The sequence below is a fragment of the Emydura macquarii genome, unplaced genomic scaffold (genome assembly GCF_026122565.2).
Source record: "Emydura macquarii macquarii isolate MOO-44397 ecotype Brisbane River unplaced genomic scaffold, CSIRO-AGI_Emac_v2 contig_2636, whole genome shotgun sequence".
NCBI lineage: Eukaryota > Metazoa > Chordata > Testudines > Chelidae > Emydura > Emydura macquarii.
In genome coordinates, this window is record NW_027132773.1 from 44,065,175 (window position 1) to 44,088,903 (window position 23,729).

The 23,729-nt window shown below is 42.1% G+C and overlaps 1 protein-coding gene across 1 annotated transcript in view; it reads right to left on the reverse strand.

Annotated features, from left to right (window-relative positions):
* Positions 1–10,108, reverse strand: part of PCLO (piccolo presynaptic cytomatrix protein) — a 470,221-nt gene extending 460,113 nt beyond the window's left edge. Inside the window, exons 1-2 of the mRNA XM_067564601.1 lie at positions 9,800–10,108; positions 3,152–4,261 (exon numbers count right to left, since the gene is read on the reverse strand). Coding sequence (XP_067420702.1) covers positions 3,152–4,261; positions 9,800–10,108 — 1,419 coding nt within the window. The remainder of the gene's footprint in view (positions 1–3,151; positions 4,262–9,799) is intronic.
* Between the last annotated feature and the right edge of the window lie 13,621 nt (positions 10,109–23,729).

A 23,729-nucleotide genomic window follows, 5' to 3' on the forward strand; every position in this document is an offset into this window, starting at 1 on the left:
CAGGGGGGAAAAAAAAAGATGTAATCACAATGACAGATAAGTGAGGAACAAAGTATGGTTTTCAAGGAGCATGGTGGAAATAGCATATGAGATATTGTACAGGAAGAAGCATCAAGATTTGGCAACAGCATGGGCATTGGATGAAAAGGAGAATCAGAAGATGATTTTGAGCAGGAGGATAGAAGGGCTCGGAGGGAAAAGATGAGGAGTTTAGGTTTTGTTATGTTCCATTGCAGAAAGCCACAGGACATCCAGAGTGAGATTTTCAGTAAGATTGGAGATGAGAAGCTGACCAGAAAGGGAGGGGTAGATATGGGAGTCATCTGCATAGCACTAGTAGCTGACTACATTACAAACACTGTATCTTCATTTATTGAAGTGATTGCACTGTGAAATAAATGTCTTATCCATGTTTATTTCAAAGTATGATATGAAATTCAAATTTCCTTTTACATATGTATGCAATCAGATGGTCTTAAATGCAGCTGTATTTATTGTCTCAACGTATTGAATTTCATGCCTAGGCATAGTACCTACTTAAAAAGTTAGTGGAAAACTGAAGATTTTTCAAAGACTTACAGCTCCCTGTAAACCAGTTTGGTTCAAATACATTGAAGGCTCTTGTCTATCTCCATGGAAATCTGAGATTTTAAACATAAGCCAATTTTTTAGCTATTAGAATCCCACTAAGGAATACAAAGAAAGCAAGAAAGAGCAAGAAAGCAAGCCTCTGAACCACGCCCCAATAATTGAATATAAAGGGGTCCAAAAAAATTTTACCAGTCAGGAGCTCCAAATAAGCATGAGAAATTTCAGCTAAAGAGGTTTTTCTCCTCCCCCATCCACCTGAAAGCTGCAAACTCTTGAAAATAAAAGTTTATAAGAAGTTCCTCTCTGAATATAACTAACATCACTACTAGAGAGACGGGGGAGAAGGGTGAGGTAATATCTTTTATTGGACCAACTTCTGTTGGTGAGAGAGACGCGATTTTGAGGTTACACAGAGCTCTTCTTCAGGTCTGGGAAACTTAGAGCGTCACAGTTAAATACAAGATGGAACAGATTGTTTAGCAGAAGTAGTGAACATATTTCAAGGGACCATTCAAGGTGAAGTGGCCCAATAACAGGTGAAGTTGGTCTAATAAAAGATATTACCACACCCACCTTGTGACTCTAATATCCTGGGACCAAAATGGCTACAACAACACTGCATATAATAGCAGTCATATAACTACTGTCGCACAATAATATTTCCTGTGGTTACTTAACGATTTTTGTTTCAAAACACTTTTTCTGGACTATTCTCTTGAGATCAATTATTCCAAACCTAGACAATTATCCAATTATTTTCCTGTAATATGACTGAGCACCGTTGTCCCACCAAGATGGCCAAACTCAGGACGTGGGAGTGTGGCGGTAGAGGTTCAGGGTACCAGTGCTTCCCCTTTGGCCCCCATTTGACTGCTGCCTAAATATATATATATATATAATATATATATTCCCCAGCAGCAATATTCTCTGGTCACTCACCTTGAACATGTCCTGCACGTGACCCTAGAACCTACAGGCAGTAAAGCACAATTCATCTCTCCCCTAATCTTAGAATTTGCAAACATCAAACCCAATGCAACCTTTGATATTGCAGAAATGGACTCAAATGGGCTCTCACCTCAAATGTGTACCCTCTGCATAGCGGTACAGGGAGTTATCACTAGAGTACTACAACAGACTTTTTAATTTAATTTCTTTATTAAAAGGACAACAAGGCTGCCAGTTGCCAGCAATATGCATTTGTCACCAGGTACCATACAAAAATGCCACTAATACAAGATGTATGTACAAATGAGATGTAGTGATTATCAATGTTCTTTCTGGTTGTCTATTGTAGTCTTATATATCATACTAAATCTAAGCACAGCTGGTGACCTTTTCTCCAAATTCATGTTAAAGTATTACTTGTTGCCCAGTCCAGGCTTCTTTCCATTATCTTTCCTGACCATCTAAACTAAAATAATAAAAATAATGATAATAATAAAAGTCCTCTCTAACATCCATCACAACTGGTTTGTAGGTTTTTTCTTTGGTACCAGTTCTACTGTACTCAAATTTGGGGTGATACCAAGAATGCAGGCATTGAAAACATACAAAATCAAACTACAAAGCAACTTTGAGAAATTAGAGTTCTGGTGGCTTCAAAGCAACAAGAGGAGTCCAGGTATTACTGTGAATTTCAATGGAGAGGAAGCAAAGAACACAGATGTAATATAGAGGTAGATAATCGAGCTACCACACACATCAAATTAAAGTAAATTCATTTTTGTCCTAAAATTACTTTCATGTCACCCAGCACTATAATTACAAGGATGGGGATCAGGGTTGGGAATGGAGATAGTCCACAGAAGTGTCTCTCAGTTTTAGGGAATGGTCCATCTTATTGAAAAAGTTTGAGAACCATCAAATCACAAATCACTGGCCAGATTCTCAACTGGTCTAGATCTGCATAGTTCCAAAACTATGCCAATCTAGACCACTTGAGGATCTAGCCCTGTATCCATTTCAAACACAGATGTTCACATTTGTGTGACTGACTGCTCCAGATATTAAAACAGAAAAAAATTCTCATTTATTTTTCACCATCTGCAATGCTTGTTTACTTTTTGAACCTCTCTCAGCAGAGACACCGAATATAGGTTTGTTTGGTTGAATACAGGTTTTATTGCTTAGTCATTTCCTATATCAGTTCATCTTTCTGGTTCACATACATCAGCACAACACTCTAGTATCTGGGTTATAAACACAGCAAGGGAGTGTTAAAATCCAGACAAAAGTAATTGTTTTTTTAAAAAATGGTTAATATTAGGTTTCGTCTTACTTATTATTTGTATTGTATTTGTATTTGTACTGTAGTCATGTTTAGAGCCCCAGTCACAGACCAGGACACCATTGTGTTAGACATTGTACAAAAACAGCATTGTTATTGGCCTCCAAACTAATTACGTATTGTTTGCCTAAACAACCTGACCTTCTCCGCTTAGCTTGCTATAAGGGACCTCTGTTTTGTGTTACAAATTATAAAAGTTTCTGGACTTAGCCAAAGTGACTAACTCAATGTTGGGGCCTAGAATGAAAATCAACGTTAGACACTACTCACCTCTGTTATGTGAGGATTGGGATTAAAACCACACAGGCTGCAGACCACGGTTTGACACTGTGTGCATGTGTTGTAATTGGCCTGCTCTGGAGTGTGCAGAAGCAGTTCAGTGCTAGAGCAAAGAGGGCAGAACGTTTTCTTTGGGACTGGTTTACCAAGTGTGGCTGCAGTTACTTGTTGCTCTGAAGGTTTACCAGGCCCTGGCTGCTGGCCTGATGGTTTTGTAGGTCCTGGTTGTTGTGATGGTAGTTTTGCAGGCCCTGCTGGCTGAGAAGATGGTTTTGCAGGCCCTGCTGGCTGAGATGGTAGTTTTGCAGGCCCTGCTTGTTGAGGGGTTGGCTTTGCAGGAGCTGCTTGCTGTCCTGGCTGCTGAGATGGTTGTTTTGTAGGCCCTGGCTGCTGTGCTGATGGCTTTATGGGAACTGGTGCCTGAGATGATGCTCTAGCAGAATCAGGTAGCTGTGGTAATGTTTTGGTTGGGCCTGGTTGCTGTGGTGAAGGTTTCGCAGGACTCTGTTGTTGAGGTACCTGCTTTGTGGGTTCTGATTGCTGGGGCTGAGTTTTCTGTGACCCTCGTTGTTGAGATGGTTGTTTTGCTTGTTCTGATGGAGGGCCTGCTGGCTGACCAGGCCCTGGTTTTGGAGCTTGTTTAGTTGCCCCAGGCTGCTGCTGTTGGGATGGCAGTTTGGAAGGCCCTGTTTGCTGGGGTGCAGGTTTGACAGGCCCTTTTTGCTGAACTGTTGGCTTTGGAGATTGTTGCTGAGTTGGATGCTTTGCATGTCCCTTTTGCTCCTCAGGCTTTCCCTGGTCCTTCTGAACTGCTTTTTGTTTCCTGTTGGCTTCTTCCTGGGCTGCATCTGAGTCTGATATCAAATCAAAAGGATTGAACTTGTTTACGACAGAAGTGACTGCACTTAATGGATTGGCCTCAGAGAGGAAGCTAGGCATCATACTTGGCTTTTGATCTTCTTTAAAATCAGTCCTGGATTTAGATTCTTTCAGACTAATGGAAGAAGGGCTCCTTCCAGGTGACCGCTGTTCTGTCTTCAACACATCTACTGTTCTGCTTTTGCTTAAACTGTATTGCCCTACTTCTGGAGGCTTACCTGGCTGTCTTGCATAGTAGTTTATATCATGCTCAGGATATCTGTGGAGAGAAAAAATACAGTAAAATAAAAATAGTGAAAGACTAGCTATAAATTAATTACAATTACTGAACTCTTTGGAAGAAAAAAATGTCTTTTCTTTTCTTTTAGAAGTCTGAAGCACTTCAAAATTAAGCTGTGATTTTCCATTTCATCTAAACCCAGATGACTAATTCCCCATAGTATCCCTTGGGGTGTACAATTCAAACATGGAGGCAAAAAGAACAGTAAAAGATAAGTGTTCAATGATCAGCCAATCCAAAGCATATCCATTCAGGAAAAATACTGCATGTTACAAAATGTTTATACAGTTCTGCTCTGGCGATTTGTACCTACTTTTAATGGCGTTTTTACAACTCAATATGCAGCAGGGATTTAAACACCTAAAATCCCAGTAGATCAAGATGTAGATGTGTCTTTTATTATAGTATTTACACTGACATTCATGAATAATAAAGAAAAAGTATCTCTTCATTCAGAGGAAGCATTAGCTGGCTAAGAGAATCATTTCTTTTTAGCTTTTTCATTAATAGCACTGAAACTATCCCACTCTCCTACTTCAGAAAACAGAATTTATCTGACAACAAAAAGATATCTGTCTTATACTGCAGATGTTTTCCCTTCCACAAGTCTCATTGTCCTTTTTTTTTATAATATAATATAGAAGGTTAAGATGGAGAAAGAAGGGAGCCAAATATAGAGAATACCTCTAGGTGAAGTATGGTGCTCTACTTGTTGCTATATTGGGTTGTATCTAGAGGGGATGATATTTTATTCAGTGCTATTGTATTTTAGCTAAATGGTGTGACATGATGTTCTGTTTCATGCTATCATTGAGTCTTTGCTGGAGGATATGATGTTCTCTCCTGTGCCACCACTATCTAGCAGGTTTACGATCAGTTTTCAGACATCTCAAGTTAAATATAGTCCCACATTTCCAAACATATTATTTCTTAATGTACATTCATGAAAAACAGGCAGTCATTCACTATAATTAATCTATTAAAGAATCAGAGGGCCATGACTACAATAAAACCAAACTAGCAGTGCGATAATTTTTGCTAGCAGCCAGATAGGCCTATCTGTTTTTAGTTCCATGTCACTTTGAGATACATATTGGATTCATCACTGTTCAAGATTGAATGTTTAAGTTCAAAACAAGAAGATCCTGAGAGGAAAAATAGAGATATGACCATTAACAACTTATGGTCGTAAATACTGTCTAATGCTAATTCAGTATAACTGAGAATATTAAATACCAATGTTTTGAGAAACAGAATTCAAAGTTCAGGTCAGGAAATATGAGATTAATTGCAATTTCTCATGCATGAAGCCAGAAAAAAAAATAAGATAAAAAAAACCTAATGGCGAAGTTTCCGGGGCTAATAATGAACTTCTTTAAATGGCGTACCCAAGAGAGTCAGTACCCAAGAGAGTCAGTCTCTCCCACTGTTATCTATGAAATATGAATCTCTTTGTGCAAGGAATACTGTAACAAAATTGGCACAGATTTGCAATGCCCTACCCAGTTTTCAGTGTACCAAAATCTTGTCACCCAGATTATTACTATTTTTCAGAATTAATTATTTTTAAAATAAGAATAAAAAGCATGGGTTGAATAATTACTGCTTGGTGCTTCCAGACTTCATGTTTACAGTGCAGACCAGATTTGTTTTGCCGTTCTACATAAATGAATGTTTCTATACAAAGGAAACAGACTGCACCTAAATTGTGGAAGAAAATGGCTTCAGAGGACAAATTTATTGAAAACTTTTACCTTTCTAATAAACCTGTATTTAGTCCTTTTAGTTTTGGGCAGATGAGTGTGGGAGCACAGTTTTTTCTAAACTTTTCTGCACCCATGTGAGAACTAAGTTTCAAGAACAATCCTTTATTGTAGTCACATATTGTATTTATAGTTGTTGATACTTTTGTAAATCTCAGAACTTACTTTTCATTTTTGTCTGGCAGGGAATTTTCTGCTGCTAAACATTTTTAAATGGGGGGCTGTTTTTGAGTTATCAGGCCAAAAAGAAACCTTTTTGCCTCACTCCTAATGCCCTAATTCTTTTGTTTCTCTTCCTCATTGAGACCCTGATTCAGCAAAGCACTCAGCTTCAGTTATGTAATTATTGGGCCTGATCCAAAGCCCATGAAGTTTTACTATTGAAATCAGCAGGCTTTGGATCGGGTCTTTAATAGACTAAAAACCTTCGTGATAAAACTAGTTAAACCAAACTGTCTGTACCATCAATTAAAATTAATTCCTTTTAAAACAAAAATAAATGATTAACAATGAACATGAATTAAATGATCCTTCATAATTACAGAAAATATATGTATATAAAAACAGTATTTCCTGCTGGGCAGTGTTTACTTTCCTAGAGTCAGTATAATTATGGTCCTGACAAAAAGATCATGTTTATTCTGGAAGAATAAATGCAATACTTGGGAAGTGTGGTTCGCAGGCTACTTTTACAGCACTTACTCTCAAAATGCAATGACAATTCTTTTGCCAGTAACAGAGTATTGCCTAACTACTTAATCACATACATAAAAATTAAGTTTACCTAAAATGAAGTGGCTGAGTTAGAAAGAGGTTTGATCATCTAATCCTTTCTGATGATATGGAACAGATCCTCCACTTTTGTATTCTGCTTCAAGACAAACAACACACCCAACCCCTGGAAATTGCAGGCTGCAAACTACCCATACTTAGATTGTGGTCAGGAGAAACGGGCAACTTCAGGACCCTGGACAAGGGAAAGGGAATCCTCTAGCTTCCCTTGACCATAAGGTGAGTTTACAATGGCATCGTACCACTGACATTCAACAGACCTATATTGATTTCCACTACTGAGAAAGTGGCTCTTTGTGATTCAGCCACATTTTTAGACTCCTAACTAAAAGTTGTCTGATTTTCTTCAGAGGTGCTGAAATCTCCCATAAAGCAACAGGTGTTACAGTTGTTCGATGCCTCTGAAAAAAATCAGGTCAATTTTATTTAGGTGGCTCATTTTAAGCACTCAGATTTAGAAAAATGGTCTTAGTACTTACAATAAAATGGTTATAGTGTCATAATATGCATTACTTGCTCTTATACCAGCTTAGCTGCTAGATTTCCAATGACTTGAAAGCACTAAGCCTCTAAAAATACATATAACTACAGCACTTAATTTATGCAGGTGAAGGGGCAACTCTGTATCCTATTACATATATTGCTTGCTATTAAAAAGTCAGTAGTTGCCAAGATGTGTCACACAATGGTATATAGAATATCAGTTTCCTTTTATATTTAGAAAAGGAAATAACTGTGGTATCTCAGATACAGTGTATCACAGTTGGGACATGCTGTCTTTATAATGGCAACCACTGTATACTGAAAAAAAAAAATTTTTTTTTAAATCAAAAACCAGTGTAGTAAGGACACCATAACACTATGATACAGTGCGGATTCTGAGCCTATACCTCAGCATCACCACTTAAATCATTTCAGAATGAGACTGGAATAAGCACACTATGAATGTAATATTGGGAACAATCTTGCACTGGAAAATAGATGGACTAGATGACTTGAAAGCTCTTTCCCAGCTCTAATTTCTTTTGGTACTCTTCAAAGAAACAGCCTCCTAAAGAGCAAAGAAGTTTGAAGCTAGGGAATGTCAGCATCACTAAACTAGTCACATGCTTAAGTCAAAGTCATTGTAGGCCTGATCCAAAGTCTATGGAAGTCAACTGAAGGCCTCCCATTGAGAGCCATGGGTTTTGGATTAGGCCCTCAAAAGTCAGGCTTCATGCCCTTATCAGCACATCCCAGCAGCAGAAAAGAGCAAGTAAAGCCACTGAACAAGAATGGATACTTGATAATACCTGTAGGCATCGACTTACTGTGGTGATAGGCCCAGGTGCAAAACTCTGAGATAGGATAGATGATAGCAAAACAAATCTTTTAACTCAGCATAACAAAGCACACTGGCTTACTAAAATTTCAAATTTACCAAATACAGACAGGCTTTATTTTAATGCAAAATCATAGATAGGTTATACCACTATAACAATCATCTAAGAGTTTCCAATTATCTCATAACATAATTTTAGGGGAACAACTGTTTCCAAATATAAAGATGTGGCCAAGTAAAATCACCCCTAACAACTCGATGGAAATGTTTATCTTCCTTCGTATTGGTATATTGACTTGAAAACAATAAACTTTTAAAACCTGTGTGTCCTTGTGGTATTGCAAACTACTACACAAAATGGAATTTTGAGCTTGATTATGCACCACCGGAGGAGTCTCCATTGGTTTCAATAGGAAGCAGGTTAGGCCTTAAATTAGGTATAGAATTATATTCCCCATAAACTTTCATTATTTGTCCAATCTTAAACAAACATGTAAGAGATAGAATATGAAACCTCAGGTTCAAGCAAAATGGAGATAAATCCACCCCAGATATAATTCCACTGACTTCTGTGCAGATCCTCCAAGGGTGGATTTGGTCCAATCCTTTTTTTGTGTTCTCTTAGCATAATTCGCTTATAAAAGCCTGACATTATATAAACTGCATTGGCATTTATCTAGGGTGAGGTCAGTACACCAGAAGAACCTGTGGAACAGGCAGCCAAAGGAGGTTCCTTTTTGTATTCTGCTTCGAGACAAACAACACACCCGACCCCTGGAAATTGCAGGCTGCAAACTACCCATACTTAGATTGTGATCACGAGAAACGGGCAACTTCAGGACCCTGGACAAGGGAAAGGGAATCCTCTAGCTTCCCTTGACCATAAGGTGAGGTTATAATACTATCAACAGCACCCAAAGATAAGCATTCCCTTTTTAGGCAAGCAGTGGATTAAGGGTAGAAGGGAGTAAATTTGTAGTCTGTAGATATAAATGAATAGGTGAAGTCAACACCACACCAGATGCACAACCACTAATGGGCAATAAAGCCCATGCTTCCTTTTGTCTCCCACCCCCATCTTTACTCTCGCCCACCCCCGGAAAATGAGAAAAGATATAAGGGGAAAATACAGGTGAAAACACCTGTCTGGGTCTTTGACTCTCTCATTAAGACACGTTTCACTTGCAGAGGTTAAACCGGGGCAGGTTAAGGACTTTCAGACAAAACATGACCTAGAGTCAGTGACACTCCCATGGCTCCACAAGCAGAGGCTACAAAACGGATGGGTCTGGGCAAAGCTCTGCTGGTTTAGCTCGGGGGGAATCCCAGTCCCTCGAATACGAATTAAAACACTCATTAAGTGCAGACCTCCCGCTGCCTTGAGCCCGAAGCTAACCCACCCTCGGGTCCGGTCCGGGGAGGGGGAGGCGAAGCAGCCCACCGCGATTGAGGATTAGCCGTGATTAGTGGGAATGCTCTGAACCGGCAGAGCGAGCAGCCCCGAGTCCGCACGCCCGCTACCACTCCATCCACTCCTTGCCTGCACAATGCAATGCATGCTTTTGATGCAGTGCACCCGGATCGCAGCGGTAGCAGCCCCCCACCCCGCCGGGAAGGGACCTGGGTGGGGGAGGAGGAGAAGAGAAGAGAGATTTTTTTTTTTTTGCATGCCTTTGCATGGGAGGCGGCTCCGCGCTGGCCGTGCCGGGGAGGTTTCCTCTGGGCAGCCCCTGCGCCCTTGACATGACAGCGGCGATCTGCCTCCTCTCCTCCTCGCTGAGCTGGCTCAGATCCGCCTCCATGCCGGCGGCGATCCCTTGCCCTCCGCCATCCCCGGCGGCTGCCGCGGCCGCCACCCCTTCGGGGAGCCCGGCCAGACCTTCTCCTCCCTCCAGGCTCGCTTCGTTGCCCATGGCTGGAGCGGGGGCTCCTTCCAGGCGAGCTCTCGCCTCTCCGAGGCGCAGGCAAGGCGGGCTGGACGGAGGGGCGGGCTCCGGCCCCTCCTGGGCTTGCCTCTGCCGAGCTGGGGAGCTGGGCGATTACTCCTCGGCCGGGGCCGCCGCTACCTCCATGGCTCCGGGGCGCTGGCTTCGGCCGCTCTGGCTGCTGCTGCCCGGGCGACAGAGAGGGCAGCACCCGAGCGATGCCAGCCTAGCTCCGCCAGCGCCTCCCCTCCTCCTCCCGCGGAGCGCATGCTCCTTGCACAGGGCAGGTGGCTTCCTCCCCTCCCCTCCTTACCCCGGCATTTAAAGGAGACGCGGAGTCGTCCCCCCTCTTCTCCCCCGGGCCGAGCTGCCCCGCGCCCCGCTGCTCACGGGGGGCAAAGAAGGGTCGCGGTAAAAGCTGCATCCGGCCACTTGCGGGGGGGGGTCCGCAAGCCATTGGCCTAGATAACGAGACTAGCTGCTCCCAGTGCAGCCCTCGCCCCCCAAACAAGGCCTCCCCCCCCCCAGCTCATCACCGTGCACAAGCGCCGCGAGAAGCTGCACCTGGCGGCCGCACCCACTCAGTTTGGGGTTCCTATTCCCCCCCCCCCAAAAAAAAAAAACCAAAAAAACCCCAAAACCCCTGATTCATAAACAGACAAGCGTAGATGCTCGGAAAATAAGCCCCAGCCCCGGAGACGTCCCAGTGCAACAGGAGCCCGAAATCCCAGAGCCGCCCTGTGGGTCCTGCCAAATGTTGGCCCCGTCCTACAAATTCCACTGTTGAGAGAGCAGGTGCAGCCGCTCCTAGGGTACCTTCAACACCTGGACCCTAAAGCATCCCAGCGCTTTTTGCAGGACGGCTGCAGCAGGAGGTTATGTCAGGGTCCAGTTATCATGGTGCTCTGTGAATGGCTACTTTCCTTCATTATGTAGGAGAATTTAGAGGAGGATAGGGCCAAAAAATGGCTGGATCCAAGACTGGCTCCAGATTTTTTATAGCAGTTTTGCGTGAGGAATTGGGGTCTGGGTTTATTTTATTTTTGATATACTAGGGGCAGCTAGCCTGTCACACCCTTATGGCATTTTAGGGTCTGGACCCAAGAAATATGGCAGGATCCAGCTTTTATCTTTCTCTTTCAAAGCCGAAGTTTGAGCATTGCTCTTTACGAATAGCTCAGTGCAAAACATCAGAAGAAGCAGAGAAGAGACCATCAAAGAGAAGAGTAAAGGTGTGCCACAAGTGCAAGGGATGCCTTTCTGTGTCCAATGTTGTGGGGTGGTCTGTGTGAGTGTGGTATGTGTGCATCTGTGTAACCTATGGTGGATGCATAGAGAAGTAAATATAACTGATGGGAAAACAATGCGTGAAATACCTGTTGCCCCACTGAATCCAAAGGGAGTTTTGCTGCTGACTTCAATGGAGTAATGATATCACCCTAAGTATTCATGTTACAGGAATATTTGTGGAAACTGGCTTTCAAAATGTTGCGCTATTTACCTTCACTTTCGAATGGCAACTGTCCATCTTAAAATGGTGTACACGCCAAAGCAGTTCAGTTACTATGTGTCGTAATGCAGCATCACATGCGTCTAAAAAGTCCAATTCTCAAGCAACTGTCCTTGTCCCAGATAATGCAGGAGTAATATGCAGGGCCACAAGATGAAGTCAGCACACTATTAGCACTTGAGGCCTGCTGCTCTTTCTTCTTCATACTCTTCACTTTCTTCCTTCTCAACCACTTCTCTTCAAGGTCCTTGACTCCCTTGTGCAGCACAGCCCTCCAGGGCAGCCTGTTGCTAGCCACATCTTCTCAGCTTGTGGTGCTGATGTTAAAAATTTTTGCAAATGTCCTTAAGTATCCTTAAACCCGATCCCAGTGGCCTTGGAGCATCCACAAGTTCTCTATACTGGAGATCCTTTGGAATGCATCCATCTGGTACAGATGGCCAACCCATTGGAGACGTTTGTGTCTGAGAATATTGATTAAACTGGGTAATTTCACTTTCTCAAGTACTCCGGTGTCAGAGCCTTTGTCTTTCACTTGATATTTAGAATACAGCAGAGACAATGGCTGTTGTAGCCTTCTCTCATGCCTGCTTTTGGTAGTCCAGGTCTTGCCAGTATACATCAGCATGCTCAAAACACGTCTGGTAGACCCATATCTTGGTGTTCAATGTCAGTTTCCTATTATTCCACACACACTTGGTCAGTTGACCAAATATTGTTACTGCCTTTCCAATGCAAGAATTAGACTCATCATATAGAGAGGTTATCTGATACAATTGATCCTAGATAACAGAACTTGTGCACAACTTCTAGTGTGGTACTAGCTATTAAAACTTCAGGTGCAGCCAATGTACCTTGTACCATAATCATTGTCTTCTTCAGAAGTCTTCTTCTTCCTTAGTCTTTTGTGTGGTTAATGTTAATGTCTGGGCAACAGCTTTGTTTGGTACAATGGAATTTCCATAGTGAAAGTCTTATTTTTCAGCATACATGGTCTGTGTCAAAGTCTTCACTGTGAAATCTGCAAGTATGGAGAAGATCCTGTAGGTGTTTTCTACAGGTGAAAATTAAATCTGGTTGGTGCCAGATCTGGTGTGTCTCCACAAAACCTTTCAGCAGTGACTGCCTGGGAAGTAGGTGTTGGTACTTCCCAGGCAAACTTTGCCCATTGTCATTCATTTTTCCTTCTCCCTTGTAGCCAATGCATAGTGGCCAGATCTTGTAATCTGAGTCAACTCTAGCTTGATGTCCCTGAGTAAACACACTCAGTGGTAGCATACTGATGGTACAGTCTTCTTGCTGAAAAAGTTCTTCTCTTCAGAGATGAAACAAAGTTTTGGGGCATATATACTGATAATGTTAGCAAAGCCACCTGTGGTAGATATTCTTAGTGATACAATATGTTCTGGTGTTGCAACAGGATATTTAACGATGTGTGCTAATCAGTTTTTGATTGTGAAACCCATCTCGTGTTCACAGTGGTCTTGTTTACTTTTTCCATGCCAGAAAAAGGTGTAATGCGCCTCACGTAAAGAGCCCATGTCAATTAGACTGGTTTCAGAGACAACAGCTATATCAACGTCAAGCTTTTCCAACTCCCTGCCGATGAGGGTGGACTTTCTAGGATGGTTGAACTTCTCTAGGTCATTTGACACAGCAGTGCACATTGTACGCCCTTTCCAACAAGCAAGTCTGAAGAGGACAACTCTTGTACCCGAATGGTCAGTATGTACACTAGGTAGAAAAAAATAAGGAGGCAGCGGCTTGCCTTAAGACCAAAGCACTCCCTCTTGGCAGTACTGACGGAGGCCAAAGACTTGGAGTCCAACACATTCTGAAGCCAGCACAGCTGCAGCAGATAGTGGAGGGCAAAGCTGAGTTGCAGTGCGATCTGCCTAACGCTGTCTCCACCACAAGTTGAATTCAGCATTTTCTCCCGTAGCCTTGTTTAAGCAAGCACTAGCTGCAAGGCAGCAGTGCCAGATGGAGTTGCTCCTTTATGGATATTGTTTTTTCAACCCTATGAGCATCTTGTATATCCCCCTCAATCTAAGTGGTGGGAGTTCTGGATTAGCTGTCGAGTACTCAACCCGTGGCAGATTGTACTGGGTTACATGATGGTGTCTATAGCAGGCTTTACATGCCTGATCTGACCTTAATTTCTTTATGAACTATAAATCAATAGTAATCTGTCCCAGAAGTCCCATGGTGTGTCTACTTTTTTCTACACTATGCTCCTTAATTTCCACACATCTTTTTTGCTCTATCAGTTTCTTATGCTATCTGAAAGTGACACTAACTCACTGGTTTTGCTGTTACTGACAATATCACAGGATAATGAGGCACAGCACTTTGTTGTTGCAGATGCAAAATAGCTATTAAATGAATCAGCTTTTTTATCAAAAGTTATCATTTCTCTCATTGTTATTCAGTACCTGGTGTGAAATGAGCGGGTGGTCCTTGGCTAAATACAACTCTTGTCAGAGGCAAAAGGAGCCTTGTCAATGACATGATTGAGTGTTTGATTGAGCCCCAACTGGACACATAACCACATCTCAAAAAATCCATCATGGTTGACTAATTGGCACCTTTAACAGCCAGCAGAAAAACTAGGCTTTATTATTACTATAATTTATTTGTTGATGTGGTTCTATAAGTGAGCGTAGCAATTTACATGCAGAAATATAAAAACAAGTTGCCAGCTCCAAGGTGCTATCTGAAGGGTAGTTATGAATAAAGTTTGTACCCTGAGTGTTAAAATTGACATTCAAAATTAATTCACTTAATAGTAACATAGGGACATCCCATGCCCCTGTGTTCTCATCAAAGCCTAGTTAGTATAAAAGTGCCTACTAATTTTAAGTAAAAACAATAGCATGATTGCTGGGTGGAATGTGAAGGGGTAACATTAAGATCATCACAAAGAAAGGGAGGAAGGAGCAGCAGGAGAGCACTGCAGAACTAGGGCATGTGGTGGAGAGAAAAACACTCTCATGGCTTGGTTCAATGCCTGGCTATATGCAAAGATAAAAACCAAAGGAGAAGAAGAGCTCGTATGTTCATCAGTTGGACTTCTGAAGGCTGTGCTGGACAACAAAAGTGAAGACTAAGTTAAACGGTGTGAAGTAGAAAAAACATATCCATAATACTTCATACTAAGCACTCACATTATTCATAGCTTCAAAATGCTGTACAAATATTTACCTAAACTTCACAATAGCTTTATCACTATTTCTATGCCCATTACGGGCAACTGTGACAAAAAAATTAAGTGACTTTTCCAGTGCCACTCAGTGAGTATCAGTGTCTAGATAAAAACTCAAGAATTTCTGCCTGCTTTTCCATGTCCTACGTCATGTTGCTTCCAAATATTTTGTTTCTCAGAACTGCTATCTTCTGTTTTGTTGCTGTTGCATGCTGTTCTTAAAGTGACAGAGGAAGAATCAGAATTGTGGAAGGAAGACATGATGTGATTTCTAATTTCTGTTTAGACTAGGAACCTGATCAAAACAAATGTAATAAAGACACCCTACTCTCAATAGAAGCCTTTGACTTAGTTCAGAAACCTATGTCAGCATAAAATCAAAGAGTATACAAGATATAATTGTTAGGGTAAATAGAGGACTAGAAAATACTTGGATGAAAGCTGTGAAGTCACCTTGAAAGCTATGATTCAAAGAAGTCATTGACACATTTCATAGAAATCAACAATGGGTGCTACCATATGCAAGATTTTAAGGAGACTTGCAGTCACAAAGGAATGCCAGGGAGTTGAAGAGCCAGAGAACCACTGAGGTGCCATAGCTAAGACAGTATGGGACCATGAACTTGCCAGAACAAAACTGTTGAGGAATGAACTTAGGTAAATAAAGTTGAAGACTTGGGAGCAATGAAGCCAGACAGGTCACTTTGGAAGCAGGTTAAGGTGGTGAGAATGCCAGACTGGAAGGCTGCAGAAGAGGAAAGAAAACGGAGTTAATCATATTTGTCTTACATATTTTTGAAAATAGCATATAAAGCCAATCTTCTGCACAGTTGGGGAAATGTCACAAAAATGAGGGGGAATTGAATAAATGAGGGACAAAAAATGAAAATATGTAATGTACATTTGGTAAGTGCTTTACCAAATACAGAAGAGATGAAGGGACTGTGACTTGAGTTATAAGTTTGTGAAGTATATTCAGATAGGAAAGGGAAGGGAATGCTAATAAGTATGCTAGGGCCCGATACTACAGTTTGTATTCAGGCAAAATTTCCATTAATCTCTGTGGGAGTGACAGGCTTGTAATGGCTTCAGGACTGAGCCCTTGATTTGTGCATGCTGTAACCACTTAATAAGAAAACTTTTTTTGACTTATTTATGTGGAGGTGTAGCAGAAAAAAATGGCATGGAAAAGTTTAGAAAGAAAAAGACTACAGACTAACACTTTGCTTCTAAAGAAACAACAACTTGCACACTTACCAGTGTCAGTTTGGAACTGCTGAACCTGGAGGAACAAAACCAAAGGAAGGCTTTAAAGTACAATTTACAATAAAATTACTATATGTTGTGGTTTTTAGCATAGGATGCAATTAAGCAGTTGTCATGCAGGGAAATCTGCAAGATTGAATCCATGAGTAGTAAAATAAAAACACTTACCTGTCACTGCTGTGCAGAGTATTCTTCATTTTTCTCGGGTAATCCAAATGCTCATCTTGATCCAAACAGACATTAGTTGCACGTCTCAGTAAGTCAGTGATCAAGCTATTCACGTGATGTTGCTTTTTTCATCTGGTAGTTGTGTCCTGGACAAACCAAAAGGTTGATGGTCACCACCTAGGCAGAGAATTGGGAGTCTGAAAGGTGAAGCTAAGAACTTTGTGTCCATCTGAGTTGTTCCTTATAGCACGTTGCACAATATTTCTTGGAACTAACATGCTGGAGTGTTTTCCAGCAATAGATCAAAGAGATTTGTTACCTGTCAGATCTGTGTTCTTGGGGAACCAGGGCGCAAAACCCCTACTGTCTGACTCACCTGGACTCCCTGCCCCCCAGCCTCTGCTTGAACCAGAACTGATCAGAGACGGATTTACCAAAATCAATGAAAAGGCAGTGGGAGATACACTTCAACCACTCCAGACAAGGGTGACAGGATTAATGCAACTCCGCTAGCCTCATCTACATTGAAGATTTGAGAAGGAGGCATCTCCATTAGCACACCAAATGGAAAACATAGAGCCTCATTTGCATCAAAGATGGAACAAAGAAACATCTTTATTAGCATACCGAATGGAGAACCAAGATCCAAGGCAAGAACCATACTGAACTCTGGGATCAGCAAAGCAGGGAAGCACAGAATGATGGGAGATCTCTGTTCCAGATGGTAATGAACCTGCCTGCACACACTCAGCTCAGCAGTTATCAGATCAATTCTAGTCACAGATCCTTTGTTGATATCTAAAACACTGAATCTGCCTGATTGCATTGTGAACTTCCTGGAAGGAACACTGCCCATAGCCAGGAATGGTCAGTTCCTATTGTCCAGCCTAAACAAAACAGCTCTGGTATACTCCCTTGAGTTATCATTTACCCATAAACAAAACTAGTGTTCTCCCTTGAACCATTGCTTCTTCCCTACAAAAGCCCCTACCCAAGTTCAAAACTCTGTTCTGATGCTGGATCCAAAAGCTGCATCAGTTCCGCTGGGACTTGACCTCTCTCTTACTGATCATGTTGGGGGCTCTGCCTGTTTAAAGCACTCCGGACCCTAAGCTGAACAGCCTCTCTCTTGGGAATCTTTGACTGGTTCAAGCTGCGCTGAGTGGTGAGACCCCAACTATCTCTCTCTTCTCTGGTTAAGCCCACTTTTCCCCCTCAGACCTAATTTGATCTCTCTCTTTCTCTCCATCTCTCTCTCTCATAGTTCAGGTATAACTTTCTAAACCTGACCTTTGTAATCAAACTTGGGCTAGATTTCCCCAATACCCAAAGTGAAATAATGTAATATTGTAACTGTTTGGTTGTTTTTCTCTCCTTGTATGGCTATTACTATTAGTATCATAAGTTTTATATACCTGGCAATAAAGTAACTTTTATAATCAAGCTGGGTGCCAGATGCTCTCCAAACTCGGTTTACTCTTGCATGTTCTTGACTTCCCTATTTTGCTCTCCAGCAACGCTTCCCTTGCCTAAGCTAAAGATCCCTGTAGCACCCAACAATCCTGTGGGGTTTGCTCATCAAGGAGGATACTACTAGAACAATTGTAGAGTGAAAGTGGGGATAGCAACATGCTGAACCTGCGGCATTTAAGGGTGGCAGCTTGGAAGTGCTGCTCGGCCCAGTCTGTTGAGTCCAGCTTAAAAGTGCTGTTCGACCCAGCCTGCTCAGACATACTCTATTCCGGTGCGGTGCCAGTAGCATATAAGGGTGGCAGCTTGAGAGTGCTGATTGACCCGGTCCGCTCAGACGCACTCTGTTAATCTGTGAATGTGTGTGTGGGTGTGGGTGGGTGTTTATCTGAATCTGGTGCTGGAGGAACTCAGCCCTGAGAAATTTAGGTCCTACCTACCTGCAGGGTAGCTCCATTGGGAGGGGACTTGCAGAAGGGAGAAGTAAAGCTCCATATGAAGACACAAGCAGTACATTGATAGAATTACAACCCTCCCAGGAAAGTAACCCTAATAAATGAGCGTACCCTAAGATGACAGGCAAATCTGGTAACAGCTTTACAAAAGTGGGTTTGTTTTATGGTCCCAATTTTTCCAAATTGGGAAAAGAAGAAATAAGGAGGTTAAGTCAATTACCCAAGTATTCCAAGTGTGTCAATGGCACACCAGGAAATAGGACTGCTACCCAATTTTATGAACACTTCACTGGCCCACCCAAAATAAAATGGAGCATGCTGTACCAGACATATTAGTTTTAATATAACTGGAAAAATGTCAAAACCTAACTATACCAAAGCATACTGAACAGAGTCTATCCAATATTATGAACTGGTGTAATTTTTAATGGATGAAATAAAATATCAATGATTCCATTGTCTGGAAAAATGATGTGTCGCCTTAGGAGGCGACATTTTCAAACCTGCCAAATAAACTGTGGCTACAAAATATGATGAAGCACCTCATCCACTTGTAAAACAGTGTCTTGCATGTGCATGCACAAAGATAGGTCAATTATGTACCCAAATGCTTGGCAAAGTACTTGGCAAATGCCCAAGTCACAGGAACACACTTGTTCAGCAGTTCAAATGGATATACACACATCTTTGAGCTACATTATCACTTGCTCTAAAACAGGGTCATACAAGAGGATGGGGAAATCAGAATTCCTTGCATTAATATTAGTTCTGTGTTAGGGATGCTCAGGTCTAAGCTCCAGGTGTCAAGGGGAATATAGGGGCTAAACAAAAGTGCCTTCTATGAGCGGAGTGAGCTATGGCTACCTCCTCCACACTGGTTATCAGAGCTGGGTAGCTATGTGTTGGGAGTAAGTTGCAACCTCTAGAGGGCCATAGTAAATTACAACCCCAGAGTATTAAATAACATCTCCCAGGTTTACTCCTGGGGCAAAACATCATTTACCAGGGCTATGCGTAATATACACGCTCTAGCTCTTTGTGAGAGCAGGTTGAGAAGCTGCAGGGATGCTAAGCCATTGCTCTTCTGTCTGGAGGTTCCTGCAAAGTTCTATTCTGCCTAAATTTAGGCAAAATAGCTAGAAAAATTAGCACAGTAAGAATAAGACCCTTAGATATACTTCTGTGTCAGTTTTAATATAAATTCAGACAGTGTGCAGTGACTGTTTTCTTTGGCTAAATCCAGTTACATGAGGACCAGATAGAGATAATCAAAAGAGTGGAGATTCTACCATAACCATATTCATGTCACTGCACCCTATTTTTTTTTTTTAAGCTAAATCATTGTTTTTGCACAGCCACAGCAGCTAAGTAAGAGCAATTTCCAACAATCCAAACACAACGGTCAGTTGCCTTCAGCATAGCAATAACATTGCACTTGTTCACAGTGTGGACACCCCTATTGGATAAGTCATGTGCTTATTTGTGATCAATGAATTTAATAATGATCCTTTCCTATTCTTCTGCTCTGGGTGCAAAATCCCTCATCTTCCAACATCCATTCTGAGCCTCTGTCAACAGAAATACTGTATGTAGTAATCTCCCTGATTTTCTCTTATTGCTTGAGCTTATCCAATTGTCTCAACTGGGTACATCCCAGAGACTGCTGCTGACATCATCACTGAGTGCTCGCTGCTGATTTGCTTCTGTGCTAAGCACTCACAGTTGAAATCATTGCAAAACAGCAGCAACAGCAATCAGTTAGGAAGAAGCTGGGGAAAGGTTTGAATATCTGTTAATATTTCAGAGTGCTAAATTTGACACATTTCAACAAAACACAGGCCACATCCTGAGGTCCTTTGTTTCACATTAAATCAATTGGAGCTTGCATCAGTAGAAATAAAGCTCAAGGAGCTAAGGATTTGTCTCTGAGGATTACTACTATTCTTTACGTGGTGGGATTTTCAACCATCCTATTTCCCCACTGGGTGATTTTGAAAATCCCCCTGAGTGTCCAGAATGAATTAGGCACTTTACAGATAAATGAGAACATAAAATCTCCTCCATGAGAAGCATATAATGTAAATAGAAGAAACTGGAGGATGGATGTTGAGGTTAAGGCACAGAATTGGCATTCAGGAGATGTGTGTGTAATAGCCAGATTTTCAAAAGAGGTCAGTCCCTTCTATCAGGGCCAGATGCTCCAGAGTGCCCAAGTCCCTTAAAATACATGGCAAGATTTTTGGAAGTGCTCAGTACCTGGGGTGGTGAGCACTTTTAAAAATCTGGCCATAAGCAACAAAATGGGGCCTCTGAGCACCCTTGAAAATCTGGTCACCTATTTAGGTCACTAAATGGGAGTGGAGCTCTTGAAAATCTTACCTCTATTGTGGATGCTAAGCTCTTTTGAAAAAATTGGACCTAGATGTCTATCTATTCCATTTTCCCATTTGAACAATAGGGATACTAATTTTTCTTCCTCCCACTCTTTGTCTGTCTTTTCTTCTTAGGTTTGGCACTGATCAACTTTTACAAAGTATGCAAAACATGAACAAAGCACAATGCGGTTCCAGTCTTGGTTGGGATTCTAAGTGCTATTTTAATAACAATTCTTATTTACATTACATAATATATTAATTATTCATTTTTACAGAAAAAATAGGGTAAGACAACGTGATAGTATTTTTGCAGAAAAGCATCCTTCAACCTTATGTGCAGATCCTGATAGGGAACATAACAGGACTGCACAAAACTGAAAGGTTTCTCTGCATTGGGGTTGGTGTAACCCATTGTTGCATTTGGGGTTATAAAGGTTCACACCCCACTGAGCTTTTACTTTCAGTTTCAGAGTTTCAACACAAAAACTCAGCCAAGAGTTCCCTGTTTTTTGAGTGGAAGCCATGTGAAACCAACAGTTTTCATATGGGGTCCAATAAAAACCATATACTGACCCACATTCATTGAAACATGGCCAGGTTTACCTGAAAGAGCATCAACATCAGTCAACCTTTAGGCACACCTACAGCACTTGCTTCTTTCAGCTGTATGGAATATACATACTTGTGCAGCACCCCCACCCCTGCCCAGCATGGATATTGATAGCAGGGTAGCCCGTGAGGCCTGGCTTAGACAAGTAGAGTAAAGACACACCAGAAGGGTGTCAATATTTCCTCATGTACATATCCTACACAGCTCTCTACTCACTCAAGCCATGTAGGGTGCTAATTTTATCTGTATAGTGTCCCACTGCCGGTGCCTTTCCACACCACAATGGAAGACTCTGGCAGAAGGGAAAAGCACTGGCAGGGGAGAGGCAGCTCTGGCTACCCACTGCTGCGACCTTTCACCACTGCCTCCCCTGCTGGCTTTTCTCGATGCAGGGGGAAAATTCTGGCAGAAGGGAAAGGCTCCAGAAGTGGGGAAATGCTCTGACAGCAGGGAGACAGTGAGGAAAGGCTCAGCCTTCCCCTGGTGCCTCCCCTGTGCCAGAGCCTTTCCCTGACAGCTACACACTGCAGCATGGATGCAACCTGCTTTTCATTGTGCGGTGAAGCTACATGCACCCTACATGGAGCCACCAGCTGTATGTAGTACAGATGTAGTGAACCTGGTCCAAATCATTCAGAATGTTTTTAACAGAAAAATTTTGCAAAGCTCTTAGCTAGTGACAGATCTGAACTTCCAAGTCTGGTTGCAAAACATACGGACTGTTTGGAAATAAGGTTTTGGCTCAGGCCCCCTTTTCTACTCTAAATGCAATATTTTATTCCCCCTCCCCAGTTGGCCAAAGCACTGTATATTAATTTGAAATAGGATTATTAAGTGCAGTCCACGTCACATAAGTATGTGTGTGTGTGTATGTATATATATATATATCTTAAATACATAATCTCCTTACATGCATAGGATACACCTGAGCCCAATCTGTCTCCACTGGATTGTGCATGTATCAAACTCAGGTAACTGAATATTCACTAAGGCCAACATTTCAAATACACCTAAGCCCTATTTAGGTACCAAAATATGCAGGCATTGATTTTCAGAGGTGCTGCGCTCACAACATCAATGAGTACTGTAGGTACCCAACACCTCAAATGCAGACCACTTAGGAAAGGTACCTAAAATGTTACTGGAACAGATAAAGCAAGTGGTCTGAGCTGTCAGATATGAGACACAGGTTAAACCAGTTAGCGAGATTAAAACTTGATCTATTTTTTCTTCAGGTAAGAGTTTAAGTCCATGCAATAATGCTCCCTCTACAGTTTTTTTTCCAAAATGATTGCTTTCCCCACCCCCCAAAAAAAATCCACATCAGTGGTTGGGAAGGTCAAACAGCCCCACAATGTGCTCAACAAGGGCTAACCATTCGGAAATTGCAATTGTGCTAAGTACAGCTGCCCACTTGTTAAGTGGTGCATTGTGGAGACAGCTCATTATACCTGCAATACATTATCTGCAGTGGTTGCTCATTGATGTGCTGGCAGGGAGGGTGCACCCCCTTTGGAGGGGCACATTCTGTCCCCCCGTCCCCCCCGTTGGCCCCAGGGGGAGCTCACTCTTCCCTCCCACCTGCCACCACGGCTCTGGGTCCAGAGGAGTTCCGTGCCACCAATGATTATTGTGTACAAAGGCATTTTTTTGGAAAACAGCCACGTGTCCAAGCCACTGCCAATTATTGGGATTGACTATCAATTATTCAGCTTGCTGCCTTTTAGCCAATTTCAGACCTTTGCAGAAACGTAGCATAACTAGGCAAACTGGGAGGGGGGTGATAGACAGTGAACACATGAAGTAATCCTCTCTCTAAGCATTCTCTCTGAATATGCTGGGGCAAATGTCTGTGCAAAACAGGAAGTCTGGATATATTTTAGAATTATCAGTATGGCGAAATTTAGCTCTTAGACTAACAGCTTCAGACTGCTTGCTTAACAATATATTGTTTTAGTGACATGTCTCTAACTCTTGATTTTTTCCCGTGATTGATTTGTTTGGTCAGCTATGTAACATTCTTTTGATTGACATGTCTCTCTAACTTTTGGGGTATAAGAGGGAGTAGTGAGGCTGAGTATTTGTATGTGCTTAAGACTAATAAGTGGAGACTTTTGGTAAAGATAATTCCAATGGGAATTGCTGGAGATCAATAAAGTAAAGCTTTAAGTTAAGAGCACTTGGTTTTGACTTGTCTGGGCCAGCCATATAGCAGGCAGAGGTACTGCATTTCCTTTGGTTTATTTCCTGATACTGACTCACAGAGACAGAGGGTACGTCTACACTGACAGCAGTAAAGTCGCCCCGTCAGATCAACCTTTCTGAATCGATTGAGCAGTCAGTGAAGACCCGCTCAATCGATCCAGAAGTCGACGTAGTAAAACCACCCCCTCAAGTGGTGTAGTGCTGAGTCGATGGGAATGCGGTTCCTGTCGGCACAGTGCAGTGAGGACACCGTGCAGAACGGAAGCTTAGAGAAGCACAGAGTAGCTTGTGTAATGCCCGTTGACTGCCGCCGAATCTCCAGGTAAGTGTAGACCAGGTCTAAAA